Consider the following 14,002-nt stretch of genomic DNA (forward strand, 5'->3'; position numbering starts at 1 on the left):
CCGGCATCAGGCAGCAGTGCCAGCCATGATTACCCTACTGTGTCCCACAGGAGGCCCTTGGTGCCCGAGCAGAGCAGCAGAGCCCCCTCAGAGGACGAGCACGGCCTGCAGAGCCCCCTCAGAGGATGAACACAGCCTGCAGAGCCCCCTCAGAGGATAAGCACGGCCTGCAGCAGAGCTCCCTCAGAGGACGAGCACGGCCTGCAGAGCCCCCTCAGAGGATGAACACAACCTGCAGAGGCCCCTCAGAGGACGAGCACGGCCTGCAGCAGAGCCCCCTCAGAGAACAAGCACAGCCTGCAGCAGAGTTCCCTCAGAGGACGAGCACGGCCTGCAGCAGAGCCCTCTCAGAGGACGAGCACAGCCTGCAGCAGAGCTCCCACAGAGGACGAGCACGGCCTGCAGAGCCCCCTCAGAGGACGAGCACAGCCTGCAGCATGTCTGCCAGCACATAGGAGCTGTCCCAGGGCCGGCCGGGCTGGCGCAGGGCTCCCTCCAGTGCCCGTGCTCGCGCCCCCAGCTCTGTGGGGCTGAGCCGTTCCGCGGGGCCCGCCTGGCACAGCAGGATCTCATTCACCTCGCCCTGGATGCGGCGAGCGTAGACCAGCGGGAACACGGCCCTGAGGGCACCCAGCACCGACTCCTTCAGCCGGGAATCGCGGCACACCAGGTTGAGCACGAAGACTCCTGCAGCAGGGAGAGAGGAGGGAGCTCAGAGCAGCCTGTGCACCCACTGTCACTGTGACATTTATGAAAAATCCCTTTGCCAGGATTTTAATCCTGAGAAGTCTCAGAAAAGAAATGTAAACAATAATTATCTGGTTGCTTGGAATGTGCTCTGGAGGTTGCTCACCAACAGGTGCATCTTTGATTGATTCCATGTGAATTGTTTTTAATTAATGACCAATCATAGCCAGCTGTGTCAGACTCTCTGAATCTGTCACAAGTTTTGATTATCATTCTTGCCGAGCCTTCTGATGTCTCCTTTCTCATTCTTTAGTACAGTTTTAGTATATAATTCCATATAATATAATTTCACTTGATATATAATATGATACGATATTATATGATTGATATGATATGAGTCATACAATATATAATATCAGCCTTCTGAGACCTTGGAGTCAGATTCTCATCTCTCATCTCATCCTGGGGACCCTCACAACACCGCAACAATTGGTGACCACATCCCACCCTGCTCCCTGCCACCCTGGTGAAAATGTCTCCCTCACTGGCATTCTCCTGGTCCCATTCCACATCCCTGCTGCCACATGGGTGGTGGGTGACCACGAGATCTGTTCTCAAGTATTGCCCACACCTTCTGCTTCAAGAAACCTCTGCTGGCCCCTTGGGATGTCTCAACTTGCCTCAGGCCATCCTGCTGTCACAGTGCCCACTGAAACACCCAGATGCAGGACCCCCAGGAGGAGGGGATGCCATGCAGCAGTCCTGGCTGTAGCCAAGTATTCTCCAGGATGAGAAATGGTGGCACAGCCCCAACTCCACACAGAACTGGCCAGCCTGGCCACGGGGACATGGCCACATCTCCCCCTCCTACCTTCTGGCTTGAGGATGGTTTTAACTTTCTGCAGAAAGGGCTCCTCCACAAAGGCTGGGGGTGGGCAGCTCATCCCCACCGTGAGGTCTTTGCTGTCCACATCAAACATGATGGCATCATACTGGGCTGGTGCTGCAGGACAAAGCACAGACAGCTGTTATCTTCTGGGACAGAAGTGAGCTACACAAGTGGGAAGGCCAAAGATGGGATGGTCAAGACACCCCTTCTGCCATGTTATGGGTGACTTCTCTGCTGGGGTTTCTCTTTACAAGCCCTTGGTGCTGGGGGAGGCAACAACCTCTACAGAGGTTGGCAAGGACAGGCTGTGAGCTGCAGAGACCTGGTGAGGCTGGGGACTGTGACACAGGGCAGGAGATGGGCAGGAAGGAGAAGCAGGTGGTGACAACAGCCCAGGACTCTGCTACCCAGCATGGCACCCGCTGGGCTCGATGGGGCTCTGGTACCTTGTCCCAGATTGCAATGCAAGATGTTTTCCATTCCCATCTGTATGGCAGATTCCCTTTGTCAAGGGGGCAGTTTGCCTTATCTCTCTCTTTGAGTGACCACAGTCACACCTCCCTCGGGAGGGGACATTGCTGATAACAGACTATTGAATGTCCCTGCATAGCTGATAAGAACTACAGCATCCCATTGGGAGATGTGAGCTCAGAGGGAGAAGCCAAGGATTCCTACCTGGATACAATCTGAGGTTTCAAGCATTGCTACCCAGATATAATCCAGAGGTTTTGAGACACCAGCACGGGTTTCTCCACTGGATTCCCCAGAGGAACAGCAGCTGCCTCTCCTTCCACTGGATCTTCAGAGGAAGAATACATCCTTCTCTACAGATCCCTGCTCCAACAGAACCACCCCTGACGCTGCAGGAGGGCTGCAGCCACAATTCCAATGGGACTGCCACCAACACCCTGACCCACAGGGTGTCAGGCTGGGTTCTGACTCTGTCACTGTTGTTCTAGTGTACTGCATTGTTTATTTTATCCTTTTTTTTTTTCCTTCCCTATTAAAGAACTGTTATTTCCTGCTCCCATATTTTTGCCTGAGAGCCCCTTAATTTAAAACTTATAGCAATTCAGAGGGGTGGGGAGGCTTTACATTCTCCATTTCAGGGGAGGCTCCTGCCTTCCTTAGCAGACTCCTGTCTGTCCAAACCAAGACATACCTTCAGCTGCCAGCTTGGCCACGTAGTCCAGGCCATCGCAGACGTGCACCTGCATGCGCTCGCCCTGGCAGAACCCGAACCAGCGCGTGGCCACGTCCAGCATGGAAGGGTCGATCTCCACCACGGCCACGCGGGCCTGAGAGAAGTAATCGTGGACAAAGAAGGGCAGGCTGCCCCCGCCGAGCCCCACCACCAGCACTGCCAGCTCTCCTGCCAACCAAGAGCACGCAGTGAGCCTCCAGCATGCCGTAACCCCACTGCTTGTCTGTCATGGACACATCTTATGAAAAATCCTCTTGCTAGGATTTTTCTCCTGAGAAGCTGAGAGGCCTCAGAAATTAAATGTAAACAATAATTATCTGCTGCTGTGGAATGCAACAGGTGCATCTGTGATTGGTCTCATGTGGTTGTTTTTAATTAATGGCCAATCAAAGTCCAGCTGGCTTGGACTCTGTGGTCAGTCACAAGACTTTATTATCATTCCTTTCAAGCCTTCTTATGAAATCCTTTCTTCTATTCTTTGGTATAGTTTTAGTATATAATTTTAATATAATATATATAATAAAATAATAAATCAGCCTTCTGAAACATGGAATCAAGATTCTCATCTCTTCCCTCATCCTGGGACCCCTTGAACACAACCACACCCATCCCACCCACCGTCCCCAAACCACTTTGGGAAGGGTGCACAGGGCACCTTGGCCAACAGAGCCTTTCCCCAAGGGGCTGTGGCGCGGGGACACTGCCCCAGTACAGCCTCCCACTGCTGGCCTTGTCACCTGGGAGGGCGTCGGGGCCCCCCAGCAGGCAGAGCCCTGCAACCATGGCCTTGTGGTGCTCACAGCACAGGTAGCTCTTGTCAATGGCTCCAGGGGGCTCTGTGGGGCTGGGTTTCTTCTTGTCCTTCCTCCTCTTCTTCTGGCCTGAGGAACAGGAGACACCAGCCAGTAAGGCAAGGGGGAGATGGAGGTGTTTTCTGAGAACCAGCCACCCCCAGCCCTGTCCCACCCACAGTGTAGGAACACTCCCAAGTGTCACAGACATATTTTATGAAAAATCCTTTCCTTAGGATTTTTCCTCCTGAGAAGCTGAGAGGCCTCAGCAACAAAATGTAAACAATGGTTATCTGCTGCTGTGGAATGCAACAGGTGCATCTGTGATTGGTCTCATGTGGCTGTTTGTAATTAATGGCCAATCACAGTCAGCTGGCTCGGACAGAGAGCCGAGCCACAAACCTTTGTTATCATTCTTTCCTGTTCTATTCTTAGCTAGCCTTCTGATGAAATAATTTCTTCTATTCTTTTAGTACAGTTTTAATATAATATACATGATAAAATAATAAATCAAGCCTTCTGAAACATGGAGTCAGATCCTCGTCTCTTCTCTCATCCTCAGACCCCTGTGAACACGGTCACACCTAAGGTTGCTCTAGGGCACGACAGGCAGGTCCCAGCAGGACTTCTACCTTTTTCTTGTTCTGCTCTCACTCTCTGCCACCCTAAAAAATCAGCCTTGGCCCCTGCCCCGTGTACCTGGGAGAGGTGTGGGGGCCAAGAGCCGAGCCTCAGACTGCACCACATTCCTGTTCTGGAGGAAGATGAGGCGGCGGAAGTAGCAGCTGCCATCTCCCTTCACGTCCTCCACCACGAAGTCCCCGCTCAGGGCGCTGCTGCCACGGTGCCGCACCGCCCGCACCCCGATGTCCCCTCCCACGGACAGGAAGGGCACCTGCAGGGAGGACAGCGCTGCTGGGCTTGGCTTTCCCACTGTCCTGACTGAGCCAGGACGAAGCAGACACAAGAGAGGAGCAGTGGGATGCCACAGGAGAGCTGGGGATCTGCACCGGATTCACTCCCAACACAGGGAGCAAACACAGCAAGAGTTTTTCCAAGAGCTCAGAGGTGTGGAGTTGGGGCAGGAAGGAGAAGACAGAAGGAACAGAAGTTAAAGCCAGGATTAAGACAGGAGACCGGATCCTTTTAGGGTTTCTGGATCTCTGCTTTTCTTGGGATATTGGGTTTTGGAGGGGAAGGACTTCAAATCCTGCGTCCAAGCACAGACAGACAGCTGGAGGGAAAGCCAAGAGAACCTGCACTCAGGCCCATCTCCTCCCCACCAAGGCTGGATGCTCATGCCTCGCAGCTCGGTCTCCCTTGGAGGAGAGGCTTTCCCAGCAGGCAGAGCCAGCCTGGTCCTGTTTTGGGAAGCCCAGCTGGGCAGTGGGGGCTCACCTGCTGCCGGGCAGGGAGGCCCGGCGGGGCCAGCTCCATCACCTTCCCCGAGAGCTCAGCCTGGATGGCGGCCATGCCCTCGTAGAGCTGCTCCCTGTGCAGCGCCACCGTCAGCAGGCGCCCGAAGCCCGCGCTGGCCGCCAGCTGCCGCCGTCCCTCCTCCGTCCCAAAGAGCCACTCGGTCTCCCTGCCCTGCGGGACTGCAGAGGGGCTGCCATCAGCCTGGGCTGCTCCCGGCCTGGAGCCTCCAGGGGAGGAGCCACAGGGAATGGCAGGACATTTAAGGGAGGTAGCACTGCTTGGTTAGAGCCAGGAGCTGCCCGGATTTGGGCAGGCTCATGCAAGAAGCTGGAAAAGCCATATCTCATTAGAAAGGAGGGGGTCCAACAGGCTCCTGAGCTGTCTCCAGGCTGTGGGAGCTCTGCAGGCATGCAGGGAGGGAATGGTGCTGCTGGCAGAGGCTGACACATCTCTGTGGGTGCAGCCCCTGCAAGCCAGGACATCCACAGAGAGCAGCAATGCATTCCCAGCTGTAAGGCGCTAACTTGGCTGTCACCAGCCTCCAGGCAGCAATCAGCACCTTGGAGGCAGGGCAGGCAGTGTCCCTCTGCCCAACAAGCTCCTCTGTGCCACATGTGTGCTTGCACCACCCCACTGCAAAGCCAGGATTAAAACATCACCCCAACTGCAAAGCACATATCCCACCACAAAGCCAGGACTAAAACATCACTCCAACCCCACACAGGTGGGTTATTTCCCTCTCCAGCCCCAAATTCAGACGGCCCTGAAGGGCTGGCTGCTTTGCAGCTCCTGCACCTGGCTGCAGCCTGCCCAAGCTGTACTCACTGATGAAGATGGCAAAGTGATTGTCCCGGGAAGGTTTCACCGAGGGGCTGTCCACCACGTGCAGCGTGTAGCGAGGCTTCCCGCTCTCTCTGTCACACAGATCCAAGGAAACCTGCTCCCTGCAGGGGGTTTTGCTGATCTGGCTGCAGAGCAGGGCATAGTGCTGCCTGTCCTTCACCGCAGCCAGCAGCTGCTCCACGCTCTCCATGCGCAGCGGCCTGTCCTGCTCCTCAGGGCAGATCTCCAGGATCCCTGCTGCCGAGCCAGGCACCTTCCTGAACTTTGTCATCACATACACAAAGACAGGCAGCACAAACTGCTGCTTGTCCCCACTGCTGCCCACCTGGTGGACTCGCACCACCCAGCCTTCCTGGGAGAAATATTCCACAGCTTTCTTCAGCACGTGGGCTTGAGCCAAGGAGACGCAGAGGTAGCGCCCTCCCACCTGCAGCACCCGGCTGATCTCAGCAAACATCTGCTCCGCCTTGGCTAAAGTGGCCTCCTCCTCGTCGGTCAGCAGGGCATCCAGCGTGCCTTTGTCCAGGACCACTTGGAAGTGGGCATCAGGGAAGTCCATGTGGAGCATGTCCATCAGCAGGTAGCTCACGCCGGGCCGGGCGCTGGCGCTGCGCTCCCGCATCTGGCGCACGGCGGCGGCGCTGAGGTCGATGTTGACAATGTCCTGGCACATGCCCACGTCGTACATCTGCTCGCTGAGCTCTGAGTTGCCACAGCCCACCACGAGAACCTGGGCGGCAGCACAGAGCAGGGAGATGGTGACAACACCCTGGATGGTGACAATACCCCCCCATTTTAGGAGCAAATACCGAATGTGTGTGGGAAAACCACACCCTTGGGGCCTGCAAACTCACTCTCCACGGCCCAAGATAACACATCCACAGGGAACAGTCCCATGGCAGAGAAGTGATGTGTCTGCTGCATGTTTTTTGAGAATTACCTCGGAATTTTAACCCCCAGAGCGGGGCCACCCAGGGGTCTCTCCTGTCCTCTTGCTAAGGCACACTGGGGGCTTCACATTGTGAAAAATGCGTATTTTATGATTGGCTTTTCACAAATATTAAAATGAATATTATATGTGTTGTGTTAGGAAGTAATGCTGTATTAATTCCCTTAAGTAGTGGGCTAAATATAGTTTTAGGTTATAATAAAATGTTAAAATAGAAACGATGCTATGTAGGATACTTTTTTTAAAGAAAGGACTCGCACTGAGATAGCAGCCACAGGACACCTGAATCTTTCAGAGAAAAAGAATTTATTGCTCCATTATCAGAAGAAATGAACTTCTCCCTGCCTGGCTTGGGCAGGATGACACCATCAGGATTCAGAGGAAGTAGCTGACGATGACCAGACAGAATCCTGTGTTTGAATGGAATTGATGCATCATGGATGAGGTGTATGAATATGCAACAGGCTGTTGCTTTTAAGGGTTAATCCTCTGTTAACGTGGGTCCTTTTTCGGGCTCGTGCTGCCCAGAGAAAGGTACCTGGACATCTGTAACTCTTGGTTTCTATTGTCTCATATTGTCCTAATTCAAGCTGTCCAAATTATTATTACTCTAATTGTATTACTACTTTTATAACTATTTTTTTACCATTAAACTTTTAAAATTAAAAAAAAAAACAAAACCAAGTGATTGGCGTTTTTCACAACATCATCTACATCAGTCCTCGCACACAGCACCAACCAGACTGGAAAAGACCTCTGAAAACGGAGAGTCCAAGCTATGACCAAACACCACCATGGCAACCGGACCACGGCACTGAGCGCCACATTCTGTTTCCTCTTAAACATCTCCAGGGACGGTGACTCCATCACCTCCCTCTAGGCAGTCCACTCCAATGTCTAAGCGCCCTTTCTCTGAAATGTCCACCCTAAACCTTCCCTGGCACAGCTCCAGACTCTGGTCTTTCATCCTGTTGCCGGTTGCCTGGCAGAAGCAGCCGAGCCCAGCTGGCTACAAGCTCCGTTCAGGGAGGTGTAGGGAGCGATAAGGTCAGACCTGAGCTCCTGTTCTGCAGGCAAAACCAGCTCAGAGCTGGGGCCCAGGAGCTCTGGGGGACACAGCGCTGGCTGCCAGCGGAGGGGACACAGCGGGGCTCACCTTGTCGCGGGGCCGCACATACTTGTGCAGAACGGGGCAGAGCTCCGGGAAGGCCCCGTACCACTCGAAGGGCCGCTGCCCGCGCTGGCGGAAGAAGCGATCCCAGTAGCGTGCGGAGCTGAACTCGGCGGGGCTGCGGGGCAGCAGCTCCATGGCCGGGCCGGGCCGGGCCCCGCTCCCGCACGTGCGCGCCGCGCTGATCGCTTCCGGCTGCGCGGCACGGCGCGCCCGCCGCCCATTGGCTGCTTCTGCCTCGGCCTCTCCCCATTGGCCGGCTGCTCCGCCTGGGCCGCCGCCCATTGGCTGTCTCCGCCCGGGCCGCTCCCCATTGGCTGCCTCCGGTCCGGAGGCTCCACGGCGCAGCGGCCCCAGCGCGCCCCCGCCCGGTCCCGGTGCCGGTGCCCGCCCCGGTCCGAAGCCGCCCCCGGATCACAACGGCGCAGCTCTGACAGCGCGCACCGCTGGGCTCTGCTGGAGCAATACAAAGGAGAGCGAGGCAGCGGTGGGTTCCGAGGAGCAGCTTTAATGGCAGCCGCAGCGGAGGGAGTCCCGGCGGCGCTGCCGGTGACATGCACCCCGCCTGGCCGGGCGGGGCTCGGACACGGGGATCTCCGGAGCTCCTTTCCCACGCAGGAATCTCGTGTGGCTGTGTGAGCTCCCTCGGGCTAGCTGAGAGCGGGGCGGGGCTCTGCAGAGGCGCTCTGGACAAAGAAGGCGGAGAGCTCGCTCAGCGCCCGGTACCGGTGTGAGATGGAGTTCTTCACCGCCTTGGGCATTTCGGCGTAGCTGCAGGCACAGAAACAAGTGTCAGTAGCAGCGACACTACAGCACGTCCCTGAAGCACCGAGAGCTCCCCCTCTGCCTCCCTGCTCCAGAGGCTTCCCATCACCCCTGTGTTCTGATCCAGGAGAACACGTCCCCCTGATGTCCTTCCTCACAAACAAGTTCCTCTGGACACCCATGACCAAGGTTTGCCTTACACCAAGGGAAAACACCACTTACGTCTGGTTGTAGCCATTTGGCTGAAAGCAGGGATCCCAGCCAAAATCCCGAGGGCCCCTGGGCTCCACTATCACTCCCTGCCATGAGAAAGCACAAAAAACCATTAAAAGAACACAAAAAAGCACAAAAAAACCCCTAAAAACTGCACTTCCCTTGCAGTTATATCTCAAGCACAGACAGAGACACGCAGCCACAGCTCACACTGCAGCCACCACAGTCCCTGCAGGTGCTGTCCCCTCCCCAGGATGTGACCAAAGCCAGCAGCTCCAAACTCACACTGCCCCATGGTGGCAGTGCTCTGACCTCTCCAAATAACAGAGCAAAGAACTGTTATACAGAGGGAGAATTTACTAGGAACTAATATTTATATTTACTAGGAACTAATATTTAAATTTATTAGGAACTAATATTTAAATTTACCAGGAACTAATATTTAAATCAGTGCATGTACTAGGAATTAATATTTAAATTCCATTTACACATTCATTTTTTTTATCTTGACATTTAATTTTTTTTATCAAACAATTAAACCATATATCCCTACATTAGCCAAACCATTTGTCATCAATACACTTTCAATGAACCTCCCTTTGTATTTCCTAGTATCAAAAATAACCAACCATCTAACCGCTCCCAAACAAACATAGAATTAACCCCAGAACTAACCCTCCCCCCAAAAAATCCAAACAAAAATCCAAACCATGATCATAAATCATCAACCCACCAAATTTTATATTTCTGTAGCTTATAAAAAGCATGACACTGAAGATGTCAAGATGGCTGCCACACACCCCCAAGGACAAAAGACTTAGTCCTGACCTTGCTGTTAGTTTTTGCTAGGTATACACATGCAAATATCCGTGCTCCATACAATTCCCTAAGAACTGAACACAGAGGAGATGGGCCTGAGCAGACTGAACACAGGGCTGCACCCCAGCACCCACCTCCCCTCCCCAGCGACCCAGAGGCCCCCCCAGTGTCCCCACAGTGTCCCCACAGTGCCAGTGGCAGCAGAGCCCCCCCCAGCACGCAGCACCTACGTGGGTCTGGCCCTTGAAGAGCCTCACGGGCTCCTCGGGGTCGCCGCTGCTGAAGGCGAAGGTGCAGAGCGCGTAGGCAGACTTGTCCTCAAAGCCAGCCAGCAGCTTGTACAGCCCTGGGGGGACACACAAGGGAGCCTGCAGTGCCTGCTGCTCCCTGGCAGCACAGCACAGCCACCCAGGGCTCCACATGGCACTCCCAAGCCCCCTGGTGCTCTCGGCAGGATCCCTGCCTGCTGTGACTGAGGCCAGAGCCCAGAGCTCAGCTCCAGAGCCCTGCCATGGATCTGGCAGAGGAACCAAGCCAGCACAACTAAAGCCCCTGGTGCTTGAAAGTGATCAGCGCTCGTGTTAATGAGACCAGCAGAGGATTTGCAGTCACACTCTGAGCTGTGGGGTCAAGGCACAGCAGGGGAGGGGAGTGTTAGGGTAGCCACAGGGAGCAGGAGATCCTCCAGGTCACGCCGAGGACAAACAAGATGCTCCCAGGAGCCCTGCCACCAGCCTGCAGAGGCAGGAGTCTGGGAATCTGCTGAGAAAAACATCCCAGGAAGGAGGGCACAGAACCTCAAAACCTGCTGGCTCCCCCAGCATGGGCAGGGAGCCACTGCAGGGGCACAGGAGTGGGTGACACAGAGCAGTGACACGAGGGCAGTACCTTCTGGCTTCAGTTTCTCCAGGAACCATTTTCTGAAAAGGAAGGAAAGAGGGAAGATCAATTTTTGCAATTATCTCTCAGACACACAGACATCTTTGTGTTGCTTACATTCTCATAGGCCTTTGAATTCCTCAGTGTGCTGTAAGATCACTCATTCTGCACTATTTACCAGGAAGGACACACTTACCTCTTAAGCTGAAGGGGACACAGTGAAACAGCAGTGGGGTATTCACTGTATCCTAGTTATTGTATATATAAATACATAATAACTTTGTTATCTTCTGGATTAAAGCTGTCCCTAGGAGAACCTATGGGGCACTCATGGCAGTCCTGCTGAAAGGCTTTGGTGCCTTTACTGCTCTTTTCACAGCTTCCCAAGCTGCCACAGCAGGCAGCACAGATTAAAACCAGAGCCAAGAGCCCAGCTCTGTCTGTCCATCCCTGCTCCATGATTTATTTACCCCAGGGCTCAAGGAGCTCAGTGCAGCCCCTGGGGTGCAGGAGGAGGGTCAGGGCACAGCCATCACCTCCCTGACCCCAGTGCTCCTGCAGTGTGGAGCCCACCCTGTGCCCCTAACCCCGGCACATGGAAGGGAAACAGCCACTTACATGTAGGGTCCTGGGAGGCCCCCCAGGGCATTGAAGCACAAGCAGGTGTCCTCTACTATAACAGGTCCCTGAACCTACAGTGACAGCCCAAGAGAAGGAGAACATCAGACCTGAAGGAAGGCATTATCTCCAAACCCCTTCCCTTGCTCTGGCCCATCCTCATGTTTCCACTTGACATCAAAGGCAACACACACCAGACAGACACAGTGAAACCCAAACTGCTCCCAGGCAGGCCAGAGAGGCTGAACAACAGCAGGGAAGGTTTCACACGGGGAAGGTTTCACAGGGAAGGTTTCACATGGAGAAAAACAAGCAGAGCTGAACATCCCTGCCATCCTGGAGGACAAGGAAAGGGAAAGCCTGTGTTCCAGAGGCAAGCCTGCAGGACACCCAGCCCAGAGCCAGCAGACATCAAACTCTTTGTCCTGCAGCCACCGGGCCTGAAGGAGCTTCTGTGACCTCCCATAAACCAGCCCAGGCGGGTGATGGGAGAGGATCCTTCAGTGCCCGGGGTCCCTCCACACCCACCCCGCCGGGAAAGGAGAAGGAGGAGTGACCTGGCGGGCGGCTTCGCGGCACTTCTGCACAGAGATCTCGTCCGGCTCCCCCTGGTATTCGGGCACTGCGGACACGGGGACGGAGCGGGGCTGAGCACACGGCGGGGCCGGGCCGAGCCCTCACACCCCGCTAGGCCCTGCCAGCAACTTACGGTCAATTTTCTTCGCCACCAGCGCGTAGGGAGAGGAGTCCCCGAGGATCTGCGTGACCTGCGCAGGGAGAAGGGAGTGACAGGGCAGGGAGGAACGGAGGCAAACCCGCTGGCCAGGCCAGGCCAGGCTCGCTCCCGCCGCCCTCACCTCCTCCAGTTTCTTGGCGTTGCCTGTCACGAACACGACGCTCCGCCGCGCCGGCGCCGCCATGCTGACCGCGCGCTCGGCCCCTGCGCGCCCGCCCGCCAATCAGCGCCCGCGGCGCGCCGCGCCCCGCAGCGCTCGGCCAATGGGGAACGTGCCCGCCCCGCAGCGTCCAGCCAATGGAGAGGGTGTCCGCCCACGGCAGAGAGGCGGGAACTGCCGGCCCGCGGGGGGCGGGACGTGTCGCCATGGCAACCGCCCCCTCACAGTCCCGGCCATTGCAGCCCGCGCTGCTTTCCTGAGGTAAAATCAGCCGCAGTCGGGGAATCGGCAAGGGAATTGTGCTCCAAGCTCTGTTGCTGCTCAGCCTCCCACCTCAGGCGCGTCTCTGTCATTGAGTTTCCTGTGTCGGAGCCATAAAGTTCCGTCGTTGTTGGTTTGCTGCTGGTGGCGCCCCTCCCAGCCAGAGCTGTCCCTTGGGAACGGCTGTGCCCAGGACAGCCCCAGCACTGAGCGACTGGAACCTAAAAGCGATCCACAGCCAATTCCAGCAGCTCGGGCAGTGCACTGATATCAGGTTGCCTTGTGGCAGCTCTCCCTGCCCCGCAGCAGAACCTCCAGGCTCGAGTTCTGTGCGTGGGGCCGGCGTGGAGCCCTGCAGGGTGGGCAGCAGGCCCTGGGAAGGAGCAGCAGCAGAGTCCCAGCTCTCCCAGCGTGTACCCAGGCCCCTCCTCGCTGCCAGACCGTGCCAAGCTCCTGCTGTGCCAGGGGACTCCCATGGAGGGACTCCTCTCCCCCTGGGAGGCCTCTCTGCACCCGTGTCCATCCCTGTCCTGTCCATCCCCTTCCCTCAGGCATCAGGGTCACAGCACAGCCTCACACAGCAATCCTCAGAGCAGGAATGCGCTGCTTTTGCCAGAAGATGCCATTCCCTGTACAAAAGAAAACATGAGGAAAACAGCAGCTGATGGTCTGTCCTCTGCACGATGCAGGAATGGGTAAAACAGACCCAAAGCTTGGGTGAAGGAGCTGTTTTTGTTGTAGAAGCTCCTTCATAACGTCTCCTAAGTGAAAACCAATCCCCAAGCATGCAGACACTGCTGGAAACAACACCCCTTCCCTTTCTGCTAAATGCAGCTCTCTCTGCCACCAGTCCAGGGTGGGACAGCACAGGCTGCAATATAAAACCACAATACCAACAGTGGAGGATACTGCTCTGTACCACCCCGAGAGCACACATTTCTAATCGTCTTTCCAGCCTTGTGGGGAGAAAATAAATCTATAAAACTTGATTAGCAAAATCCAATCCTGTGATGTTTCTGACCAGCACTCCTGTGGCACCAAGGTCCTGCTGTGGGTGGCACAAGGAGCAGGAGCAGTAAAAGGCAAGGCTGGGCTGTGGGAAAGGCAGAGCAGCAGCAGGAGTGAATTAACTCACTTTCCAGCTGGCAGGACATGGTAGCAAACAGCTCAGTGAGATCTGCAGCCCCCCTGGAGACAGACCCAGTCCCTCCTCAGCCACCTTCAGGAGCCCTTGCAGGCAGAGAGTAGCCAAAGGCACAGGCACGATGACTTTTGTCCCTTCCACTGAATGTATGATAAAACCAGCCTATACTTCAGGAGGAAAAGCCCAGCTTGCCCTCCTGATTGCCACCTGCAGAGATCAGCTCTCACAGAGGGAAAAGCCCTGTTTGTATTCCAGCTGGCCAAGGTTGATGTGGAATCCCATCCAGCCCTCCAGGCTGCCCTGCTCACTCCTAATCCCCTTCTCTGCATGGGGCAGCACTCAGGGGGGAGCTGTGCAAGGTCCTGGGGGCAGCCTCAGAGCAGGAAGCTGGGACTTGGCACTGGAAACTCTCTGGGGCACCATTTCCCCTCCCCAGAACCATTTCAAACACATG

At 55.5% G+C, this 14,002-nt stretch overlaps 2 protein-coding genes across 2 annotated transcripts; both read right to left on the reverse strand.

Moving 5' to 3' along the window:
• Nucleotides 1–412: 412 nt before the first annotated feature.
• METTL13 (methyltransferase 13, eEF1A N-terminus and K55) lies at nt 413–8,091 on the reverse strand. Its single transcript, XM_058808879.1, has 8 exons — nt 7,939–8,091; nt 5,816–6,563; nt 4,970–5,169; nt 4,271–4,466; nt 3,518–3,661; nt 2,739–2,948; nt 1,559–1,690; nt 413–687 (listed from the first exon to the last, which is right to left on the reverse strand). Exons 1-8 carry the CDS (start codon nt 8,089–8,091, stop codon nt 413–415), a joined length of 2,058 nt encoding a protein of 685 aa, XP_058664862.1.
• A 369-nt stretch (nt 8,092–8,460) lies between these two features.
• Nucleotides 8,461–12,176, reverse strand: ITPA (inosine triphosphatase). Its single transcript, XM_058808857.1, has 8 exons — nt 12,105–12,176; nt 11,957–12,014; nt 11,805–11,869; nt 11,248–11,321; nt 10,639–10,670; nt 9,981–10,096; nt 8,941–9,017; nt 8,461–8,724 (listed from the first exon to the last, which is right to left on the reverse strand). Exons 1-8 carry the CDS (start codon nt 12,165–12,167, stop codon nt 8,604–8,606), a joined length of 606 nt encoding a protein of 201 aa, XP_058664840.1. The 5' UTR covers nt 12,168–12,176; the 3' UTR covers nt 8,461–8,603.
• Between the last annotated feature and the right edge of the window lie 1,826 nt (nt 12,177–14,002).

Source organism: Ammospiza caudacuta, chromosome 7 (assembly GCF_027887145.1).
Source record: "Ammospiza caudacuta isolate bAmmCau1 chromosome 7, bAmmCau1.pri, whole genome shotgun sequence".
Taxonomy (NCBI): Eukaryota; Metazoa; Chordata; class Aves; order Passeriformes; family Passerellidae; genus Ammospiza; species Ammospiza caudacuta.